This window comes from Peromyscus californicus, unplaced genomic scaffold, assembly GCF_007827085.1.
Source record: "Peromyscus californicus insignis strain IS unplaced genomic scaffold, ASM782708v3 Scaffold_4__1_contigs__length_199733344, whole genome shotgun sequence".
Taxonomy (NCBI): Eukaryota; Metazoa; Chordata; class Mammalia; order Rodentia; family Cricetidae; genus Peromyscus; species Peromyscus californicus.
In genome coordinates, this window is record NW_026294562.1 from 39,142,224 (window position 1) to 39,166,961 (window position 24,738).

The 24,738-nt window shown below is 37.1% G+C and overlaps 1 protein-coding gene across 2 annotated transcripts in view; it reads left to right on the plus strand.

Annotated features, from left to right (window-relative positions):
- Nucleotides 1-24,738, plus strand: part of Smc5 (structural maintenance of chromosomes 5) — a 72,136-nt gene that overhangs the window by 9,432 nt on the left and 37,966 nt on the right. For both annotated transcript variants that reach the window (XM_052762727.1, XM_052762728.1), the window contains exons 4-10: nucleotides 236-398; nucleotides 2,664-2,798; nucleotides 4,597-4,737; nucleotides 6,801-6,962; nucleotides 9,992-10,063; nucleotides 20,501-20,756; nucleotides 22,551-22,705. In XM_052762727.1, coding sequence (XP_052618687.1) covers nucleotides 236-398; nucleotides 2,664-2,798; nucleotides 4,597-4,737; nucleotides 6,801-6,962; nucleotides 9,992-10,063; nucleotides 20,501-20,756; nucleotides 22,551-22,705 — 1,084 coding nt within the window. The remainder of the gene's footprint in view (nucleotides 1-235; nucleotides 399-2,663; nucleotides 2,799-4,596; nucleotides 4,738-6,800; nucleotides 6,963-9,991; nucleotides 10,064-20,500; nucleotides 20,757-22,550; nucleotides 22,706-24,738) is intronic.

Below are 24,738 nucleotides of genomic sequence, written 5' to 3' on the forward strand. Positions count from 1 at the left end.
CAAGAATTCAGATAATTTTGACTGTTAACTAAATAGTAACTGACATGGCCAAATGTGGGATAATTACAAACAAAAAGTCAAGGTTTCTAACTTGGGAGGGATCCAAAAATACCAGAAAGAATAAAAATTATAGTAATATTTCTTAGACCTTGGGTATAAGAAAAATGATAGATATGTTATTCTTAAATCAGTGTGCGTTTTGAATATAAAAGCTCTTCAATTATTCTTTAATTAGGTTCCGGATTTCGGGAAATCTTGTAATCACCCGTGAGATTGATGTGATAAAAAATCAGTCCTTTTGGTTCATCAACAAAAAACCTGTAACCCAGAAAATAGTGGAAGAACAAGTTGCAGCCTTAAACATCCAAGTGGGCAATCTATGCCAGTTCCTGCCTCAGGTCTGAGAAAATACAAATGAATATGGGGGAAATTTTGGGTGAATGTTTTGGCTTTATTCCACAGAAAACATAAATATTATTCAAGAGATATTGCAATAGTATTTGTATCAAACACAGCACTCTTAACATTTATAGTTCTTTGTAAAATAAAGCAATCTATCACTTAATGTTATTAATTTCAATTAAGTATGCAAATATTACTTATTACATTGAACACAGCATTCTTAGTACTTACTGTTTTTATGGGCATGGTGAAACATATCTGTAATTGTAATGCTCCAGGCCAAGTGAACCTCAGTCATCCATATATTGTTAATCATTTAATAATTTTAAGTTACAAAATGTTTTAAAACTATATTTGGTTTTGTTTTTTCATATGTATCTATATGGTGTGCATTAGTATTTGAGTAAACGTGTGCACGTAGTTTAGAGGCAGAAATTGACATTATATGCTTTCCTCACTCACTCTCTACTTACTTACTAAGACATGGTCAGAACCAGGAGCTCACCAGTTTGACTAGAAGATTCCATGTCTTTGCCATAACAGTAGGATTACAGGCAGGTTGCTATGCTGGGTACTAGAGATCCAAACTCCTATCCCGACACTTGAAAGTACTTTATCCATTGAGCCATCTCCCCAGCCCATAAAAAAGGTACTTCAAATACAGAGTAGATACAGTACTTCATTTGCAAATTTGACATTTTTCAAGGAACAATTTCTTAAAAATATTTTTATAAGTCTTTGAAACTTCATACAATGTATTTTGATCATAGTTTCCCTCTATTTACTCCCCTTAACTCTTTCAAGACCCACCTACCTCCACCTCCCTATCTACTCCCAATTTTGTGTCATTTTAAATTTTTTTGTAATAACCCATGGACTCCAATTATGCTGCTCATATACTCCTTGATTTGAGCCATGCACTGGTTAATGTACCAGGAGCCACACCCATAAAGAAAACTAATTATCCCTCTCCCAGAAGCCAGCAACTTAACTGTTCATAGCTCCTCAATTAGGGGTTGGGATTCATGAACTACTTCCAGTTAGAATGTTAACTGGCTTGAGGTTGGAGAGATGACTCAGAGGTTAAGAGCACTGACTGCTCTTCCAGAAGACCTGAGTTCAGTTCCCACCACCCACATGGCAGCTAACAATTGTCAATAACTCCAGGATCTGACACCCTCACATAGACATAGTTCAGGCAAAACACCAATGCACATAAAATAAAAATAAATAATTTAAAATATATATATTAATTGGTTTGTGGCTGCCATGCATTAAGTGTGGTGATCCTGAGAAGCCACAGTTAATGAACAACTTTTTGTTTTGTTTTTCAAGATAGGATTTCCCTGTAGCCCTCACTGTCCTGGAACTTGCTCTAACTGGCCTTGAACTCAGAGATCTGCTTACCTCTGCCTCTTGAGTCTTGGGATTAAAGGCATGTGCCACCATGCTCAGCTTAATGAACAACTTTTAATACATTTGTATGAAATATTGGTTAGGATAAAATTCTTTCATATGTAGGTGTACTTTCTAAAGTCTAGTAATATTTTTTGTTCATTAATAATAAAATATGCTGGTCTTTCACAGGACCCAAATTTGGTTCCCAGCACCCACATATGGCAGTTTACAGCTGCCTGTAACTCCAACTCTAGTGGATCTGATGCCACCACCTTGACTCCTAGGACATTGCACTCACATGTACAAACCCACACATAGATACACACACATATATAGATGATATAAAAGAAATTTTTTAAGACCTTTTTAGAAGTTCTGTTAATCTACATTTAAAGTTATAGTCAGATATCTTTTATTTTAATGTTACTTAGTGACTAAACTATAGCTTATTTTCTTCACAAACGTAATGATGATTTGATTCAGTAAGTCCAGTTTAAATGCAGACTTAAAATTTGAAAGTTTTCTATTTATCTGTTCATGTTAAACTATCTCCAGAAAAAGATATTTTAAATTGTTCCCCGTTCTGTAGGTGTTAGTGATCATTTCAGTCTGGAAGACTGTTTCCTTCTATTTCCAACTTGCTTATTTGTATAAACATTTCTACCCGGGAAGAGTGACAAAGACAGTTTTTAAAGATTATAAAAAACATGCTATCATTTTTGAAAGACAGTAAGTACCTAAAAGATTATAAGAAGATTCACATCTCAAGATTTGTTTTTAAATGAGCCCCATCTTGGTAAATTTAATACATTTTAAAGGTGTTTATGGATGATAGTTGCTGATACTTCATTTTGGTGCTGTAGGACAAAGTAGGGGAATTTGCTAAACTCAGCAAAATTGAACTACTTGAAGCTACTGAGAAGTCAATTGGCCCTCCAGAGATGCACAGATACCACTGCGAACTCAAAAACTTCAGAGAGAAGGAGAAGCAGCTAGAGGTATTTAGAAGTAGACAACTCATCTCTGTTGTCATTTACTGATTCTGTGTCCCAAAATGTGCAAGAAGGGGTAGTATTTCTATATGTTTAGTAAGTTCATAGCTGTGGTTGAGTTTTTTCACCCAAGCTTATATTTCTTTCTTCAGCTGATCGTAGAAAATGAGAGTGATTTTGATTTTATGAAATTTGAAATAGTTGACTGTTTCAGTAAATACATGTTATCAGTTGAGTTTTTAAGGAACTTTCTCATACAAAGGTACATTTTTCTCTCATTTGGTACCCATTAAGTACCTGTCCTGTGTCAGGCACTGTGTCAGGTTTTGAGCATTACAGAAGATAAGGAGGTGGTGTTTAAAAACACTTCTGTTGATGTCATTTGGGATATTTTTTTTTTTCTTAAGTCAAATGAAGATAGACTTTATAAGCAAAATTAAAGAATTAGCTGAAGTGTGTAGAATATTAGCTGAAGAGTTAATTTTTCATTTTTACCTTTAATAAGTACTACCTATCATTTTTAAAGATGGTTGAGTTAATGGATCTAGTTCTAGATCCTTAGATCTTAAGGCAGTATATTTTTATAATTAAGAAAACAAAATATACCTTCTTTGTAAGTATAACTACCTATCCTTGATAAATATTTTATTGTAATAAAGCATTAATTTTGTTGTCTGAATTCAAAAGGAATTGGTCCAAGATTTTGTGATTATTCAGTTCTGTGTCTGGTACTCCTTCAATTCTTTTGTCTTATTTTGCATCAATCTACTACTTCCACCTGAAATACATTTCTAAATTACCTCCCACCCACTGAAAGAAACAAGGATGTACTTTTTCCCCTAGGCTTTTCAGTGCATCTTTGTGCTTGTTAATATGCAGTAGAAAGATTTAATTTTAGCTTTATGTCATCTCAAAGTCCTTAATTCCTAAGCATTCATGAATACTAATCCTAATATTACTTTGCATTTACATGCCCTTTTTTACAGCTTTTATTAAGCTTTCATTTGGGCAGATTGGACTAAAATCTAAAATGCTTCAAACTCCAAATTATGAATGTCATATGTGGGTCTACAAAGCTTCAGTTTAGGAACATTTTGGAGCTTCAGAATTATACTTTTCAAATAAAGGACACTTAACCTGTATTGAGTGAATTGCTTCTTTTATCTTTAGGCAAAGCCCTGGGCTTAGCGATGTTGACAGGGCTTCCTCACAGTTACATGACTAATGTATTTTAGAGCCTTGAACCAGAATGTTTCTTCATGAGTCTTACTTTCACCTGATTTTTTTTTTCTGGTTTGTTTGTTTTTTTGTTTTTTGGTGGTTTTTTTTTGGTTTTTAAAGACAGGGTTTCTCTGTGTAGCTTTGCGCCTTTCCTGGATCTCGCTCTGTAGACCAGGCTGGCCTCGAACTCACAAAGATCCGCCTGGCTCTGCTTCCCAAATGCTGGGATTAAAGGCATGCACCACCACCGCCTGGCTTTTTCTGTTGTTTTCAGACAAGATCTTCTGTAGCCTAGGCCGGTCTTTAACTCTGTGTAGTTGAGAACGACCTTGAACATCTGATGTTCTTGCCTCTACCTCCTCAGCACTGGGGTTACAGGTGTGTGTCACTAGGCTGGTTTTGAGCAATGCTAGAGATAAGATCCAGAACTACATGCCTTCTAGGCAAGCATTCTTCCTAACCTCACTATTACAGGATTCTTTTTGTGAAATTTTGATTATATCATTGTTAAAAAATTTGACTTGCCATGTTGTTCTGTTTTTGTTTTTCATTTAAACTAACTGTCAACAAATACTTATTTTAGACTTCTTGCAAAGAGAAGACTGAATACCTAGAGAAAATGGTTCAGAGAAATGAAAGATACAAACAAGATGTGGAAAGATACTATGAACGAAAGCGACATTTAGATTTAATTGAGATGCTTGAAGCAAAAAGACCATGGGTGGTAAGTGTTAATTATCTGAGATTTAAAAAAAAAAAAAATAGGTGACTCCTCAACTGTCATAGGTTGTTGCTTTCTAGTGCTGTGATTAACACTATGACCAAAAGGAACTTGGGGATGGATTTATTTCAGCTTATAATCATGGTCTATTTTGAAGGGATGTCTGGGCAAGAACACTAAGCAGGACCTAAAGACAGGAATGGAATCATAGACCATGGAGGAATGCTGCTTACTGGCTTGTTCCCCATGTCTTGCTCAGCCTGCTTTCTTATATCCCCAGAGCTACCTGTCCTGGGGATGGCACCACCCACAGTGGGCTGGGCCCTCCTATCACAGCAATTATAGTTTAAAAAACCGTAGGCCAGTCTGATGGAGGCAGTTTTTCAATTAAGGTTCCTTCTCAGATGACACTAGCTTGTATGAAGTTGACAAAAAACAAAAGAAAACTAGTGAATGCAGTGTCTTAGTACTTCTAAAGTACATCTTTGTAAGTAGGCACTCATTTTGTATTCAAGTTAGCTACTACTTTTAAAGTTTTATTTTACATGTTATACCTAAGTCTTTTTCTAGTTCTTTATTTGATAGATACTAATTACCACATAGCAGATAGTTGATTGAGTCACTGATGTTAATTTCAGGTTTTAGTCCTTAACAGGTCTTTGCTTTTTTTCCCTTAATTTAAAATGATCTAAAGTGTTTATTCATATTAAAAGTTAAATTTGGGGAGCAAGAGCCGTCGTTGAGTACCACAGTGCTTACCTAGTTTGCTTGATGTCCTGTGAGCCATCCTCAGTGCCAGTGAGTGTCCATGTCCCAGTAAGCTCATTCAGAATTTAGTTGAGCTAGGCCACGTGTAACTAAAGTATCTTGTCTTCTCACACGTCATAATTTCCCTGACTCTGCTTTATTTTTTCTGTTTATAATATGATGCAGATATATTACCCATGACAAGTTTAAAATAGTGAATTCCCTTGATAACATTACTTAATGGATAGAAAAATTAATTTTCCTTGGGTTTGTTCCATGTTTTCAGTTGAAATAATTATTAGTGTGAAAATAATGTATGGCTGTATATTTTTGGCACTCTTATTTCCAACCAGGTTTTGCAGTTCCATTATTCCTAAACTTTTTCCTTTCTGTACCTTTTTATTGCATTTTTTCCTGTTAATTATTATTCTTTCACTCTACCTTTTGAAGTCTTTTGGTTCCTTTTTTGTTTGTTTGTTTTTGTTTTTTGAGACAAGGTTTCTCTCTGTAGCTTTGGTGCCTGTCCTGGATCTCGCTCTGCAGACCAGGCTGGCCTCAAACTCAGAGATCTGCCTGGCTCTGCCTCCCAAGTGCTAGGCTTAAAGGTGTGCACTACCACTGCCCACCCCTGGTTCCTTCTTTAAGATATTGATTTTAATTTTTTTAATTTAAAATTTGTAGTTTTTTTCCCCCCTTTGCTTTATGTCATTCACTTTTTCAAAAGATTTTTCACTTTTAATTGGGGGAAAGGGTTTGCACGTAAGTGCTATACCTGAGGAAGCCAGAAAACATTTGATCCTTTAGAACTGGAGTGGTAGGTAGATTTGAACTGCCTCGTGTATGCACTGGGTCTTCTGAGCAGAAAGCACTAACTGCTTAGCCATCTCTCCAGCCTTCCCAACCCCCATTCACTCTTATTATAGTATCTATTTTAGCATTCTCTTTTCTTGTTATTCAGCAAATGTTTAGCTGATTTCTGTGGCATGACATCTCTTTTGTAGGAGGTCCTTATCTCCTTTCACCATGTGGGTCCCAGGAATTTAACTCATGTCAAATCAGCAGGCTCAATAGCAGACTGCTAAGCCATTGCTTTTGCCCAGACATTGTTTTTGTCAAGATGGTAACTACATATTTCTTTTGGGGTTTTTTTTTTTTGACCCATTTTTCACCTTTCAAAATTGAGAGTGTTTTGTTTGTTTATTTACTCCTTAATCTTTATTAATAAATTAAAAGAAAGTCTCTACTTACACTTTGGCTTTAGTATGCGTTAATTTAAAACACTTAATGTATTGATTTCTGTTTCTTGAATTATTTGCAAGGAATATGAGAATGTACGTCAGGAATATGAAGGTGTGAAACTAATTCGTGACCGAGTGAAAGAAGAAGTCAGAAAACTTAAAGAAGGGCAAATTCCTATGACACGTCGAATTGAGGAGATTGAAAGACAGCGTCGTACTTTGGAAACTCGAATAAAAGAAAAGGTGCTTTTGCTCAGCTTTGGATTGTCTGAATTTTATTTAAAATAGAAAAAATACTTTTCATGTCTGAAAGTATTTTCTAGGGTTCACTTGCAACTTTTAGCTTCAAGTTCTTTAGGAATTAATTTAGGATTTTCAAAGAGCTTGTTATGACTGGAGATAAATGTTACTTTAAGGAAACTCCAAGATGATCATTCCTGGGTGTATTGGCTCAGGTCTGTATCTTAGCACTTGGGGCACTGAGGCAAGAATATCACTGTGACTTTGAAGCCAGCATGGGCTACAGAATGAGACCTAGCTTCAGGAGAAAAAGTGTTTTGTTTTAGTTACAAACTGATGCATCATATTTCTTAGAAACACTGAACTCCATCTGTGAATGTATTATGTAACTTTTAGAACGTTAAATTGTTTATGGTGGTGAATTTTAGCTTTTCAGGGATGAAAGATGTAGCAGAAGTTTCTGCCCCACCAGCAGCTCCCAGTTAAACACATTGAGGTTTGTATTCATTACAAAAGTTCGGGCAATAGCTCGGGCTTGTTACTAACTAGTTCTTACAACTTAAATGAACCCATTTATATTAATCTATGTATTGCCACGTGGCTCATGGCTTTACCTGTCCTGCAGCATGTCTTGCTCCCTCTGCATCTCCTGGCAACTCCTCTGACTCCACCTTCTTCCCAGCATTCTCAGTTTGGCTCTTCCACCTAACCTTATCCTGTTCAGCTATTGGCCAGTCAGCCTCTTCAGTAATAAAGCAATCAGAGTAATACATACTCACACTGTATAGAAGGATTATTCCACAGCACAAAGGTGTTTTAGAGTTTCTATTGTGGTAAAACACTGTGACCAAAAGCAATTTGGGGCAGAGACGGTTTATTTCACATGGCATTACATCGGTCACTGAGGGAAGTTGACAGGACCTGGTGAGACAAACTCAAGCAGAAACCATGAAGGAGTGCTGCTTACTGGCTTACTCTGGCTGCTTTCTCTTACAACTCAGGACCACTTGCCCAGAGATGGCACAGCGTATGACCTTGATGGGCTGAGCCTGCCTCCATCAGTTATTAATCAAGAAAATGCCCTATAGTTGTGTCTACAGGCAATATAGGTGGAGGCATTTTCTCAATTTAGGTTCCTCTTTCCAGGTAATTCTAGGTTGTGTCAAGTTGGCAAAAACAACAACAACAACAACAACAAAAAGCCATCCCAGGAGGCTATTTTGAAAATAGATGTCTGCTTGTAGAATATTTCCTCCTGGCTCTGGGGCACTGAATTTCAGTGGATACCTAAAACTGAAAATAACACCAAACCTATGTAGTTTGAATATCCTTGTATAGGGCAAAATTATTTTAAAATTATTATTCAGTGTTTCTGGAATTTATAGTGTTTGCATAGACTTTACCAAATGATCATTCATGGTTTGAAAATCCAAAATATGAACCTTTTTAACAAAAAAGTTTTAAATTTTGAAGCAGTATAGATTCCACATTTCAGATTTGGGATGTTCAACCTGTATTTTTTCTCTCCTATGTGTACATACACATGTGTTATAAATGGTGACATTTTCTTCTGAAGGAAGCATATTATATCTTATCTTGCCATGTCTAGTTGCCAGCATGACCACTTTGTGTTGGGACCATTACTAAGCAAATAAGGCTTATTTGAATAAAAACAGTGCAGTCCCTCAGCAGTCAGCCTGCTAACTGAGAGCTGCTGAATGGTGAGCTGATTTATGGACATGCTGCACACAGTATGATTGATGTTAAGGGCTGGGTAGCAGGGCAGCTGGAGACTTCATAATGCTGTTTAGAATGGTACACAGCTACAAAATGACACACGGAACATACAAATAGATTATTCCTGGAATTTCATACTTCATGTATTTGGGCTGTAGTTGACTACAGGTAGATTTGATGATGCAAAACCATGGATGGTGGGGTGTGAGAGGTTACTATAATACAATATAAGCAGATCTGGAATTTTGCATGCCATTTTGGAGATTTAAATTGATGTAGTTGAAGTCAAAGTATTGACATCTACTCAGGTACTTCTGTTGTACATTAGATAACTCAAGTAATTGATCATTACTCTAGATCATTCAAAAATTTAAAGCAAAAGATTGTAGATTCATTTTTGACAGGTCTTCTCACTAGTTGGCAATTATGTTAATAGTAATTGGTTATAATTAAATTATGGATTTATAGTTGCTTTGTGACACCTGAAGTTACTGCTGAATTACTTTTAAAAATTTTTATGGAGTGGAAAACAATGTCTAGAGTAAATTAAGGAATCCTGTGTAACACTTATTTGGGTTCTCTGTTCCTAAAAGCAGCAGCTGTTAAGGCAGTCTCAAAAACTATGAGCTCATGTTTATGTAGAAATGTACATGGTCTATAATATTTTAGAATTCTTTTCCTGAAGAGGTGTCTGTGGCTTCTGGAGTGGCACATTGTATCAGTCTATGTATGTATATTTTAAAATTATTAGTCCTCTAAATCATGTAGCAGGAATAAATAGTTAATTGTATTCACCATATTATTATTCCTCTCCTTTTTCAGCAGAAACTTTTCTAACACTTTCATTCCTTTTTCCCTCCACATTCCAGAGAGGCACTATAATGATAGAGAAATGCCATTGGCTCTGAATTCATACACATTTGTATTGTAAATGCTCATGCTGTCATTTAATAATTGCCTGGTCTTATTTTCTTCATATAGTAAAACAAAATGTCTAGTCCGCCTGTCTCATCAAATTGTTTTCAAAGTCAGACAAAATATCACAGGAAAACAAATATATAGAAACAAATGTATGCATGTGTATTACTATACCTACTTTTTAGTATTGATAGGAATAACCTTTATAGATTTCCTATACCATTAGTAATTTATGTGGTACTTATGAACTTCATTTGAATTAAAATATGGGAAAGTTTTGTTGTGGGTTGATTCACATAATTTTTGGATTGATGGGACCATATAATTGGCTTAACTGAGTTTTTAATTAACCTTTCCTTTCTGGTTCAATCTTGCAGGCAAATGATATTAAGGAAGCATCTCAGAAATGCAAGCAAAGGCAAGACCTTATAGAACGGAAGGATAGACATGTAAGACTCCCTACCAAAAGTTGATTACCTTAAGTTACTATAACTTGTTTTCAGGTGGGGACAAATGGTTATTGTAATTGTTTGGGAATTATCCAAAATTCTCCTCATTGTGTTAGTTTCTCTGTGAGGGAAACTAAGATTTGTAAGTGTAGTAGATGTGCAAAAGATAATTGGGGGAAATTCCTCAAAGTTACTCATGTGGCTATATATGTTTTACATTTTATTTTGGTTTAAAATGCTGTAATTTTTATTATCTATCTACCTACCTACCTATTTTTTTTTTTACTCAAGACAGGGTTTCTCTTTATCCCTGGCTGTCCTGGAACTCTCTCTGTAGATCAGGCTGGCCTCAGAGATCTGCCTGCCTTTGCCTCCTTTGTGCTGGAATTAAAGGCATGCACCACCATGCCTGGCTTAAAATGTTACAATTTTTAGTGTTATCATTTGGTTAAGATTGCTTAAAGAATCTTATTATTTTAATTCCATAGATAGGAGATTTCTTTAGGGACAGGAGTGGTAGGGAGTCAAGCCAGGGTTCTGCTGTACTCCAGCTTCCCACATATAGAATTTAGGCTGTGGATTGTGGTGATAGTTTCCTACACCATGCAGAATGCTAGTTATATTGCTGTAAGGTCACTAAATGGAGCCTTTATGACTAGACTGGTTCTTTACTTTTAAGATTACATTTATTTATTTAGTGTTTATGTATATGTCCCACAGCATGTGTGTAGAGGTCAGAAAAAAACCTGTAGAACTTGGTTATCTCCTACCATATGGGTTGTTGAGCTTGGCATCTTTACTGCTTGAATCTTGGTTTTCAGTCTAGTCTACTAGTCTCTGGTCTTTTGATTGAGGACTTGACAACGTTATATTCAGTTTTTATTGGAAGACCTGTCTCGGCATTTTGTTGATTTTGTGTTTGGTGTTTTCCTGTTCCTTGTTTACTTCACTACTGTTCTGTGGTGGCTTATTCTTTTCTGTAGCAGTGCGCCTATGCTGTCTTTCTCTTTAGCCTAAAGGGTTCCTTCAGATATCTTCTCTGGGGCTGGGTTAGTCTTAAGTTCTGTTAGTCTTTTATTTTTTGTTTGTTTGTTATGTGGAAAGCTTGTCTTTTTCCTTAAAATAGGACATATCGTTTAGCTGTGTGTAGTAGAGTTTGTTGGTACATGTTGTCTTTCAGAGTTTAGAAATAATGTTGTTCCAAGCCTCCCAGCTTTTTGGAAAATACGCTGGTTTTCTAGTGGGCCTGCCATTCTGTGTGACTGATGTTTTTCTCTTGCAGCTTTCAATATACTTTCTTTGTTCTATACATTTAGTATTCTAATTAGTTCTAAATGCCTTCTACCTGGATCAGTATCTGTATTTAGATTTGTGAAATTTTCTGTTATGGTTTTGTTAAAAATGTTTTCTATGCTTTTGGCATGAAATTATTCTTCTATGATCATGATTTGGACTTGTCATAATATCCCATAATTCTTGAATGTTCTGTTTGTATCATCTATTTTTACTCTCTCAATTGTCTGAGTGTTCCAATTTCTTCTACCTTATGTTCAAGTCATGATATTCTTTCCTTCCCTTGTTCCATTATGTTGGTAAGGGTTTTTGTGGAGCCTTTTATTTGACTTAATAAATTTCCTATTTCTGTTATTTCACATTACTTGTTTATTTATTCATTCAGTGTTGTGGTGTGTAGATGTATGTATGAGTATGTGTGTGTGTTACATGCCATGATATGTGTATAGAGGTCAGAGAACAACTTGTGGGAGTCTGTTCTGTCTTTCTGCCTTGTGGGACTTGGGGATTGTCTTAGTTTGGGTTTTATTACTGTGAAGAGACACCATGACCATGGCAACTCTTATAAAGGAAAACATTTAATTGGGGCTGGCTTACAGTTCAGAGGTTTAGTCCATTATCATGGTGGGAAGTATGGTGGTGTGCAGGCTGATACGGTGCTGGAGAAGGAGCTGAGAGGTCTACATCTTGATCTGCAGGTAACAGAAGCAACTGTATGTCACACTGGGTGTAGCTTGAGCATATATGAGACCTCAAAGCCTGCCTCCACAGTGACACACGTTATCTAACAAGGCCACACTTACTCCAGCAAGGCCATATCTCCTAATAGTGCCACTCCCTATGAACCAAGCACTCGAACACATGAGTCTATGGGGCCATACCTATTCAGACCACCACAGGGATCAAACTCAAGTCTTTACAATTGTTGGCATGCAGTTTTACTCACTGAGCTATCTTACCTTTGAGGAGGATCTTAATGAGAATTTGGACATGAGAAGTCTTTTTTTTTTTTAACTTACTATTTACGTAACCCAAGATAAGTCATGAACTTTGAATTCTCCTATTTCTGCTGCTGGGATTATAGGCATGAACCACTCTGGGTTTATGCAGTGTTTAGGATAGAACACAAGACTTCATGCATGCTAGATAGTCACTCTACCAATTTAGATACATCTCCAGCCTCCTTCCTGTCTTCAGTTTTCATATTTATCTGGATCCATATGAGACTTGCCTTGAGTCTATCCTACTTAGAATTCATGAGTTTCTTATTTCTGATTAATGGTTTTCTGTGAAGTTGGAAAGCTTGGGGCTATTTGTTTCTGCTGGTATTCTTTTTGTCTCCTCATCTTCTGAAATACTGTTTTGCATGTTTGATATACTACAGGTCTCTACGGATATGTTCATTTTTCTTTTTTGTTCTCAAACTGCATAATCTCAGATGACTTCGTTTAGTTTACTTATTCTTTGTAGGCTTTTTTAGATATGCTTTTGAGTCCCTCTAACAAAACCTCATTTTGATTAGAACATTTTCAGTTCCAGAAATTCTAATTGGCTGTATTGCTTGTTTTTAGTGTCTGCATCTATTGATATTGTCTCTTCAGGGAAACTGTTGTTTCTTATAGGTACGGTTTTCTTATGTTTGTAAAATATAGATAGATGTTTTAAATAAAGTCTTTAGTTTTCTCTGTTTCTGTGCTTGTTTGGATATTTTTTCTGTTGATTTTTTTTTTTTTTCCCTGTGTGGGTGCCAAACTTTCTTATTTCTTAGAATGTATTAACCATTTTTGGTTTTTGGTCAAAAGTGCACAGTTTAGATAACAAAATGTGGCAAGCCTAAAAATCACTTTTCTTCCTTTCACAAAAGCATGATGTTCTTACTCATCAATGATGAGTGTCTGCTTGTTTGTAATACTAAGGCTTGAACCTAGGCTCCCACTCCAGGCAAGTGCTCTACCTCTGAGCTCTACCTTCAGCCTCATTGATGATGTCGGTGATTGTCTAGTGACTTTCCTCAGTTTTTAAAGTAGTTTTTACTGGCTTTTAAGTCACTGTTGGGTTAGTCTTTTCACAACCTGACAGACTTCTTTAAACGCCTGGAACCGTTGTTTGTGCCAAGTTTGGAGAATGGGTGTGTTGGGCTGTGCCCTCAGCACTTGAGTCCAGTCATGTTCTAACTGTTTGTTGATTTCCAGTCTTTTTTTTTTTTCAATAAGTGTTGCCTAGATTATAATAAACTTAGGGTTGTTTCCATTTTGCAAATATACACACATCTGTTGCAGCCTTCACTTCCTGTTTTTATAGACTTCAAGGTAAAACAAGTGAAAGCTGAGGTCGCCCTGGATTTGCGCAGTCCTGTTTGTATAGGTACCGCTCTGGACGCTAGAAGCTTCCAGAGGCCTAATTGAACTGCTCAGATCCAGTTTCTTTTTAAAGATTTTTTGCTTTGCTTGTTGTTTGCTACAAATGTTATTCTTACCCTTTTCAAGCAGCTATGATATTCAGTAGTTCTGCTGATCGTTTTTAACAAGTGAGATCAGGAACAAAGTTGTTTTGCACTAGGTATGCTGTGAGTTAGATTGGATAAAGACAAGCCTTATGAATACTGTTTTCTAGGAAATTGCCATACAGAGCAGATGGCAGTTCTCCAAAAGTAGTTGGGTTGCTAGCTTTCACTCTCATTGTGGGTTATTATCAAAAATATGGCAGAAGTGGGGAGACAGGATGGGTTTGGGAATTGGACATGTTTAGAATTACAAAGCTATCACTTTTACCAAGATTCAGTGCGGATTTGGTTTGGCTAGTTGACATTTCCAAGTTTGCTACAAACGTTTGATTAAAGTTAATTTTGACAGTTTTTGTCATTGTTCATTGGTTTTATAGAGAAGAAGGTTGTGGAGTTCCTTATTTCACTATTCCTGATGAAATCTAAACCTTTTCTATATCTTCAGAAAAGTGTTGCTGGGATTTTAATAAGAACTGTGTTAAACCTTGGGGGAGAATTGAAGTTTTTACTCTTTTGAGTCTTCCACTCTAGGAACATGGTATGCGTCCATTTATTTAGATTGTTTTGTTCCTTCCATCAGCATTGCCTGTTAACAGCACACATTTCATCTGTGTTTTGTTAGGTTTAAACCTTAATCTTTCTATTTCCTCTCTCTTTGTCTCCTCCCCAGCCAGATTCTGTGGATGTCACATGTGGATAGAGATAGCCTTAGTTTTTCTTTTCTGATTTGTGTTTAGTTTTCTTTTCTTGCCTTATTCCACTGGTCACTATTTCTAGCACTGTTGAGTAAATGTATTGGACACAGACTGTCTCATGATCTTAGGAAGCATTGAATTTCCACCATTAAGTGTGTATGTTGTAGACTTTTTATAATTAGGATGCACTTTATAAGATTCAGAAAGTTTCTCTACAGATTGTTTCTGAGAATTTTTATTTTGAATGAAGTTAAATTTTTGTCAAATACCCTTCTGTCTATTGATATGTTTGTATCATTTTCTTTATACTGTTTATATGATGGATTTACATTAGTTGGTTTTTTAATGGTAAATCAGCCCTACTTCCCTAACATGAACACCACTTGATTGTAGTGTATAAATGTGCATCTCTTTTTCATACACGAATGACATTGCTAACATTTTGTTTATGGATTTTTTTTACTCTGTTCATGGTGGATAGTGTTCTTCTGTAGTTTCTTTTTCGCTATGATGTTTGGGTGTTAGATAGTAACTAGTTTCCTGAAGTGAATGGGAAGTGACTTTCTGAAAGGGATGTGTATGGGACTAGTGTTGATTCTTCTTTAAACATTTTACATGATGCTGAAAAGTGAAACTACTTGGTCCTAGAGGTTTTGTTTTTGTTTTTAATATTAATGTATTTATGTGAGGGTGGGGGTGAACTCTGTACCACACATCATGCTTGTAGAAGTCAAAGGATGATTTGTTGGAGTCAGTTCTTTCCTTCCACTGTATGGGTTCTGGGAATCAAATGAACTCAGGTTATCAGGCTTGGTGCTGGGTACCATTACCAGCTGAGCCATCTTGCAGGCTCCCTAGAAATTTATTTTAAAAGTATTTAAAATTGTGAGTTAAATTTCCTGAACATGGCTTTCAGGTTGTTCAGATAGCCTCTATTTCATATTCTTATAGGTTTTGGTAATTTGTGTTTAGAAAACAAGCCGGTTTTCTTTGTTCAAATTGTCAAATTTATGTGTACCCTTGTATCTTTCATTACATGCCTAGAGACTGTAGTGAGATCCAGGTGTTATTTCGTGGACAAGTTGTATTTCTTCCCATTTTTTCCTCCAGTTCTCTTTTTAGTGTCTTGCCAGAAGTTTGTTTATTTCGCTGATTTCCCCTCTTCATTTAGTTTCGTTGCTTTTTTTTTTTCTTTCCTGTTCTATTTTTCCTTTCTATTTATTCTTGTCTTATTCTTCTTCTACTGCTTGCTGTGGTTTTATTTTGCTCCTTTTCAAGCTTCTTGAGCTATAATTTGCTGATCTGAGACATTGTGGACACTCTTGGCAATGTGCATTCTCCTTTCGTCACTGCTCGAGCTCTAGCGTACAGATTTTGTTATGTTGTATTTTTATTTTCATTCAGTGTAGTGTGTTCTCCAGTTTTCTTTTGATTATAATTTATTTAATAAACTTTTAAAATAGTTTCTAGCTTGAGACTTCTAACTTTGAGACTTATAACTTTGCTATAAATATTCTTGTAGATCTCTGTGTTTGTACACATGTGAGTGCTGGCAAACATGTGCCACAGTATACATGTGGAGGTCAGGAAACAACATCAGCAGCCAGCTCTCACCTTTTATCTTGTTGAAGACAAGGTCTCTTTTGTTGTTGGCCACTGTATGTGCTAAGCTGGCTGGCCCATGGATTTCGGGGGATTCTCGTGTCTCCGCCTCTGTAGGAGCACTGGGATTACAGAAATGCAGATTGTACATGTTTCTGGGCTTCTGTCTTAGATTTCTATTGCTATGATAAAGACCATGACCAAAAGCAACTTGGGAAACAAAAGGTATGTTTCTCTCTCAGGTCACAGTACATCAATCACTGAGGCAAGTTAGGGCAGGACTCAAGGCAAGAACCTAGAGACAGGAACTGAAGCAAAACCCATGAAAAACTCTGCTTACTGCCTAGCTCCTCATGGTTTTCTCAGCCTGCTTTCTTAGAAATCCCAGGACTGTCTGCCCAGGGGTGGCTACTCCACTGGACTGGACCTTTCCACATCAGTCATTAATCAAGAAAATAAATATGCTGCAGACTTGCCTACAGCCCATCTTGTGGAAGCATTTTCTCAATTGAGGATCCTATTCCCAGATAACCTGAGCTGTGTCAGGTTGACAAAAACCAACCAGCACAGGCTCTAAACTCAGGTCCTCACACCTGCATAGCAAGTGCTTTACCCCCTGAGCCCTCTCCAGGCACTTGTATGCCTTTTGTATGTCCTTATGCTTTCGCTTCTCTTGGGAAAATTCCTAAAAGTGCATTTATCGTAGATTATATGTTTTCTAGGACATCTGTTGATAATTTATTGTAATAATAATTGATAAAACTCAGCTTGCAGTGGCTTGGGATTATTTCCAGAGGTCTTTCGTTATAAATATTTGAAAAACTCATTTGAAGTAGTCTTGGAGGGGATAGAGTTAGGTATTTATAGGAACTGTTCTTCCATTGTGGAAGATGAAAGCTGCGGATGTGATGAGTTTAAAGTAAGATATGATTTTAAACTATTCTCGTAATGGAATGTGAGACAAGAACATGAGCTTTCTTAATAGTGCAAGACAGCAGTAAGGCTTAAAAATGGAGGAAATGAGAGGACTTTACGTAAGACTGTGAATGTATCAATGGTAGTTTTGACTGCCATTTTTGTTGCTGTAAATGTAAAATTAGACCAGTTTTTCAGGATGCTTTACATTATTTCAGTTACTTAGATATAGCAGAAACATATAGTTAGTTAGAATTAAGCTTATTCTTTTCCAGTATAACATATGAGTTGAGGATCCATGGGTCTTAGCAAGGGAGTGATTGAGTGGCATGTTATAGAACCCAGTTGGCTAGCAAAATAAAGGAGACGATGGCTTGAGATGGTAGTAAATGGGTCAGTAGATTACAGGACTCTGTGGATGTAAGGAATAGGTAGACAGGGAATGCCAGGCTGAATATAGTGGAGAGAAGGAAGTAATTATCAGAGAATAGGTTTGCAGAAATACAGATTTCAGAAGCTGCATGGTTTTTGGTGATTTACATTGTCTACAATATAAGGAAAATATCGTTGAAGTTAAAGAAGTAAAGAAACACAGAGACCAAAAAGATTGACTTTCTGTGTTTAGGTTGAAGTCACATGACCCACAGGCATAATGATGGATTAAAGAAGACAGTGAATCAGGTGCCAAGTCATCAGTCTGTAAGTAGTGAGGGAGAGCTTTGAGGGAAGTAGTTAATTCGCAACAAGGATGATGGGTAGCAAAGTCTGATCCCATGGTATTAAAAGAAACTGAAGTAGAGTGCAATTAAAGAAGGAAAGAGGCAATTGTCATGAGGGGACCTCTGCCCTTGGCCCTAAACTACCTGAGAGCTCAGTAGAGAAGTATCTTCCAGAAATACCCAAGTTTCAGCTAGAATAAGAAAGTACATTCAGAGAGATTGAGCAACACTATTGTAGGATCTAGCAAAACCTGGAGATGCGAGATTTAAACTTGCTATGTGCTCAAGTTCAGCATCAGTACCAGTTGTGGTGGGACTGAAGTGATTATTGATGGTATTGATAGTCTGCTAGATGAAGGTAGCAAATGTGTTACAGTTGAGAAAACATCTAAATATTAAGGAGTCATTGAGATGTGCTTCTGTTTTTTAAGGTCCAAGTTTAAAGACCTTTTGGCAAGGTTTTTTTTCCCCAATCCACTGTTTTTTTTTTCTTTCTTTTATTATTATTACTATTTTTAGTAGCATGGTGCTGAGAGTACAGAACTTATGTATACTCAGTTTCTTGTCTCTCTTATGGGCTTGGACGTTTTCATGTGTTTAGTGATTTCTTATTCTCATACTCTGATATGCTCACTTATTCTCCTGAGAGGTTTGGATTTTGTAAGTTTTATGGCTGAACACTGTGATTTCTTGTCTGTTTCTTTAATTTTCAGTGTGTGTGTGTGTGTGTGTGTGTGTGTGTGTATACATAAACATTCTGTTATTTTCTTTTATTTCTCTGTTTCCTATAGAAGACAGGATTTGGCCTTTTTTTTTTTTTTTTTTGGCAAATTTTTCTTTATTTTCTTGATAACACCAAATTTGAATTTTCAGAAAGAAGTTCCTAACTATGGGGACTAACGTGTGATGCTTCCGTATGACAAGACATGATACTGGAGTTAAGATTTTATTTTTGCAAGAATCTGTGGGGGGATAGTGAAAATGCCATCAGTAAAGCTTAAATGATCCCATATAGTACAAACATTTTACAAATAAGATGCAAGTAGGCGTTGAAGAAGAATAAAATCTTAAAGACATTCCATTACACATCTGCATTTTCCATATTCTTTATAATTACTTATAACTTATAATGGAGAAAAGAAAGAATAAATGTGACTTAGAAATAAAACTAGTTAACAGATTATGCAATGTGCTAAATTTATTTTAACACTATTCTAATTATAAAATTTAATTAAATGTAGAAGTATACATTTGTGTGTATCTGGTTTTTTGTTTTTTGGCTTGTGTGGGTTTTTTTAGATTTTTTTTTTTTAATGTATATGGGTGTTTTGCCTCCTTGTATGTCTGCACCATGTGTGTTTCTAATGCTCTCAGAGGCTAGAAAAGGGCGCTGGATCCCCTGAAACTGAAGTGACAGATGTTGTGAGCTGCCGTGTGGGTGCTAGGAATCAAACCCAGGACCTTTGAAAGAGCTCTTAATCACTAGCCATCTTCCAGTCCCCCATTTGTATGTCTTAAAGAAAATGATATTTTTGGTGAACTATTATTTTGATTAAATTCTACTGACAACAAGTGGTAGCCAATACATCTGATTTTAAAAAATAATTTATGCTGATTATAGGTAAAAAAGTTTAAATATAAAGATTGATGATTAAAATTTCAGTGTTAAATTGTTGGCAGAACATAATTTTGTTGAAAGAAAATTGGGTTTAAAAGTAAGAACTTAAAATTAGTATCAGTTCTTTTATAATTTTGGTCATAGTGTGTATATCTTCTTCCTGTAAATATTTAGGTATGGTTGATATATTGTATACCCCAATTAACTTATCTGGGGGTCAGAGAACAGAACAGCCACTATATTAAACATAGAGGTTAGGCAGTGGTAGCACATGCCTTTAATCCTAGCATTCTGGAGCCAAAGATCCATCTGGATCTCTGGGTTTAAGGCCACACTGGAAACAGCCAGGCATGATGGCACATACCTTTAACTCCAGCACTTGAGATCTCATGTCTTGCTTGTGAAAGACACATGCCTTTAATCCCAAGAAGTGATGGCAGGAAGCAGAAAGGTATATAAGGCGTGAGGACTAGGAACTAGAGGCTTTTAAGCTTTTAGACTTTTAGCAGCTGTTCAACTGAGATCCATTCGGGTGAGGACTCAGAGGCTTCCAGTTTGAGGAAACAGGATCGGCTGAGAAGTTGGCGAGGTGAGGTTAGTTGTGGCTTGTTCTGCTTCTCTGATCTCTCAGTTTTCACCCCAATATCTGGCTCTGGGTGTTTTTTTATTAATAAGATCGTTTAGAAATTCATGTTACATTTAGACATCTGGTTTTACATGTTTTTATTCATCAAGTATTTTAATCAGCATTAACTATATGTTAAGTTGCTCTTAAATACTTTTGATATACTTATGAACAAATTACGGGTAGTCTGCTGGGTAGTGATCTGCTAGTATACCTCTTAGTGAGAGGAGTGCTTGTAGAGGTGTGTGTGTGTGTGTGTGTGTGTGTGTGTGTGTGTGTGTGTGTGTGTGTGTGTGTGTGTATGTGTGTGTGGTGACCCAATCCTAGGTCTTCTGTATGCTAGACAAGTCAGCTCTTCCAGTAAGTACTACACCACTGCCCTAGTCCATTTAAAACTATGTCACTGCAAACACCGAATAGAACAGAAGAAAACAGTCTGAGACACTAACCTCCTTTTGTTTTGTTAGATTAAGGAACTTCAGCAGGCCTTAACAGTCAAACAGAATGAAGAACATGACCGGCAGAAGAGAATAAGCAACACCCGCAGGATGATAGAGGACTTGCAGAATGAGCTCAAGACTGCAGAGAACTGTGAGAACCTTCAGCCTCAGATTGATGCTATCACAAATGATCTGAGGCGAGTTCAAGAGGAAAAGGGATTGTGTGAAGGCGAGATCATTGATAAACAAAGAGAAAAGGAGATGCTAGAGAAGCAGAAACGGAGTAAGTTTCCTGAGGGCAAAGAATAGTTTATAAAATGGAGACTTGCTTATTTCCCCTAATCTCACCCCTCATACTGATTTCATAGCTCAAACTTGAGGTCTTTGGTCCATTCTAGTCTGTTGATCTGAATGCTGGGTACATAAAGTTGAAAGGGATTCAGGAAAAGTGGTGCTCTCCTTCTTTTCCTTAAGTCTAGCAGTTCACCGTGACCCTTCTGCTTCTGTTATTACATCATACTTCAGTGCTGCTTAATTAACTTTACAGACCTTAGTTTCCTGTTTTCTCTAAGTGTAGATTTTAGCTCAAAATGTCCTCCCTCCCTCCTTCCCTCCCTCCCCCTCCCTTCCCCTCTCCCTCCTTCCCTCCCTCCCTCCCTCCCTGCCTCCCTCCCTCTCCCTTTCCCTTTCCCTTTCCCTCTCCCTCTCCCTCTCCCTCTCCCTCTCCCTCTCCCTCTCCCTCTCCCTCTCCCTCTGTGTGTGTGTGTGTGTGTGTGTGTGTGTGTGTGTGTGTGTATGTGTGTGTGTGTGTGTGTGTCTTTCTCTCTGTGTTTGTTTTTGTGAGACAGGTTTTCTCTGTGTAGCCCTGGTTGTCCTGGAACTTGCTCTTGTAGACCAGGCTGGCCTTGAACTCACTCACAGAGATCCACCTGCCTCTGCCTCCCGAGTGCTGGGATTAAAGATGTGCCCCACCACCGCCTGACCTCCTTTTTATTGTAATTTTCAAAATGACTATATTAGTAATGCTGACATTTGTTACTGTGATAGTTGTTGGTGTCAAGTGTACATTTTGTATGCTCGGGTATTAATGCAGCACTCCCGTTCTTGTTTTTCGTATTCAAGCCTTCCTATCTATCTCTGCTTTCTGTTTTAAAAATGAAGTTTTACTGGGGACCATAAGTGTATGTACTTTCTTAACAGATAGACTTCTAAACTTACTTACAGCTGGGTACATTATAATTGAATTGCCTTTTACTGGTAACATTTTTAAGGGTTTTAATTTCCCTTTTTTAAGAAAACACTATTTGTTGTATTTTATCTTTAAATTAAAAAGAAGTTAATATTTGTGTAGCTGAGCATACAGTTGCCACTGGGCACACATAGAGGTCAGAGGACAATCTTCTGGAGTTGGTTTTCTCCTCCTACCACCGTGTGATCCCTGGATCACACTGAGGTCATCAGGCTTGCAGAACGAGAACTTCCATCCACTGGGCTATTTCACCAGCCCAGCAGTTCCTTCAGTCTTGAAAGAGGAAAATCCAACTTACTTGTCATACTGTTTTTCTGAATCTTGCATCTTGCTGTCCTGCTTCCATCGAACCAGGTTGTTTCCAAGGTCTTCTCCATGGTCCTCAGCTGGGGTTTGTCTCCTACTGCTCCTGCACTGAGTAAATGTTTAAGAATAGACGCTGAAAGTTAATTTCAGTGTTTTTGTGTTACCTGAGAACATTTTAAATTTAGTATTCCCCTTTCTTGATCTTGTTATATATCCAGTTCTACATTAAAGGTGGAACTAAATACCTTTTCTTTTTTCCTCTCAGGAAAAAAAAATTCTCATGCCCTTGCCACTGTCTTCTGCTAGAAAAACTACTCCTTTTTGTCTTTTTTATCCCCAGGTACCCTGGTTTTCAATGGCTTCAGGGTCCTTTTTATCTTAGGTGTTCAGTGATTTTAGAAAGATTTTGGAAGATTTGTCCTGGCTGGTATTTGTAACCTCTAGACTTAAGATATTCTGTATTGTTTACAGGTTGACATACTCATGTTTTCAGAGAAATGATACTTTTCCTTCCAATTTTAGGTGTGGGTGATCATATCATACGTTTTGACAATCTTATGAATCAAAAGGAAGATAAGCTGAGACAGCGGTACCGGGACACATACGATGCAGTCTTGTGGCTGAGAAATAACAGAGATCGGTTTAAGCAAAGAGTCTGTGAGCCCATAATGCTCACGGTAAGAAGTTTCATTCATTTTTGTAATATCGGTTTGTTTCACTATTGGGATAATCGTAGATTTTTGTTGATATAAGTAGGCCTGCCAGATGTTGCTGACACACACCTTTAATACCCAGCACTCAGGAGGCAGAGGCAGGTAAATCTCTGTGAGTTCGAGGCCAGCCTGGTCTACAAAGTGAGTTCCAGGACAGGCTCCAAAATCTACACAGAGAAACCCTGTCTCCAAAAAAAAAAAAAAATGTTGAAAGCGGTTTGACAAGCAAGAAAATCATCTCTTATAAAAGCTGTCTGAGACAGCCGGGCGGTGGTGGCGCACGCCTTTAATCCCAGCACTCGGGAGGCAGAGCCAGGCGGATCTCTGTGAGTTCAAGGCCAGCCTGGACTACCAAGTGAGTTCCAGGAAAGGCGCAAAGCTACACAGAGAAACCCTGTCTCGAAAAACAAAAAAAAAAAAAAAAAAAGCTGTCTGAGGATTTTGTAACTGAAGCAAGTAATTGATATCAAAATAATTGATAGTGTTGATGACTGGGTCATCAGGAATAGAAAATCTATAGCAAATAATTTAGTGAAATTTGGTCATAAGTTTAATAGAATAATTTCCATCAAACTATCAGGTGATTAATTTGGCTTTTTAAAGGAATGTAAGAGTAAGAAAACACATTTCTTAATGGTGATATACTAGATATAGATAAATAAGATTAGAACCTGCCCCCAAAATAACCAAAGAATTATTTTTTTCTAGGTACTTTTTCTTTGAAAAATTTTAATAGATCTTTGCAGAATTCATGACAAGCCCTATTTCCTCTAACTTATACTTTATTAAGAATAGCATAGATTTAATTCTTATTATATCTGATATTAGTAAAATCCATATCCATAGTATTTTCTTTTCTTCACAGTTGCATGTGCCTATAACCGCAGCTCCCAAGAGGCTGGGGCAGGAGGATGTAGAGTTTGATGCTAGCCTCAGTTACATGACAAGTTCCATTCTATCCTGGGTTACATAGTAAAACCCTGTACTCCAAAACCAAACAGAAACAACAGCAAAGAGAATATTTTTCCAAAATTAAGAAGAGAATTTATATTTAGTGTATTTTCATTGTTTTGATCTGCTGTTGACTGAAAAAAAAATCCTTGCTATAAGTTATAATGCATTTAATTACTTACACATTAAAAAAAAAAAAACCAGTCTCAGTAATAGTTCAGAACTTAGCCAGATTTGTCATCTGATTGTCTTAACTACATAGCTCATCCCCAGGTCACATCACTAGTTGGAGTATATTTACATTCTTAAGAACATCTAAGTATTTAAGATAAAAAGATGTATTCTACTTTTTCAGCCTTCATGTAGTGACTTTTCACTTTTTTTATTTTTATTATTTAGAAATTTCCTATTTATTTTACATACCAACCACAGATTCCCCCCCTCCTCTCTCCTCCTACCCCCTCAGCCGTCCTCCCCAACACACACCCCCATTCCCACCTCTCCCAAGGCAAGGTCTCCCATGGGGAGTCAGCAGAGCCTGGTACATTCAGTTGAGGCAGGTCCAAGCCCCTCCCCCCTGCACCAAGGCTGGTGTCCCACCATAGGCACTGAGCTCCAAAAAGCCTGCTCATGCACCAGGGATGGATCCCGATCCATGTGCCTGGGGGCCCCCCAAACAATTCAAGCTAAACAACTGTTTTGAGTATCCAGAGGGTCTAGTCCAGTCCCATGGGGGCTCCACAGCTGTTGGTCCACAGTTCATGGGTTTCCACTAGTTAGTCTCTGTACATTTTCCCATGATCTCAGTGTCCCTTGCTCATAGATTTGATGGCACCTGGCCATAGTTCTCTTCATCTGCTTCCATCAATCACTGGGTGAAGGCTCTATGATGACAGTTAGGGTATTCACTAATCTGATTACTGGAGTAGGCCAGTTCAGGTTGGAGTCATTAGAAATAAATCACAGAAACAGAACAAGCTATATGACTAACACTTTCAATGTATATATTCTCAACTTGCCAATGTAGGTTCATTTTCAAGTAGACT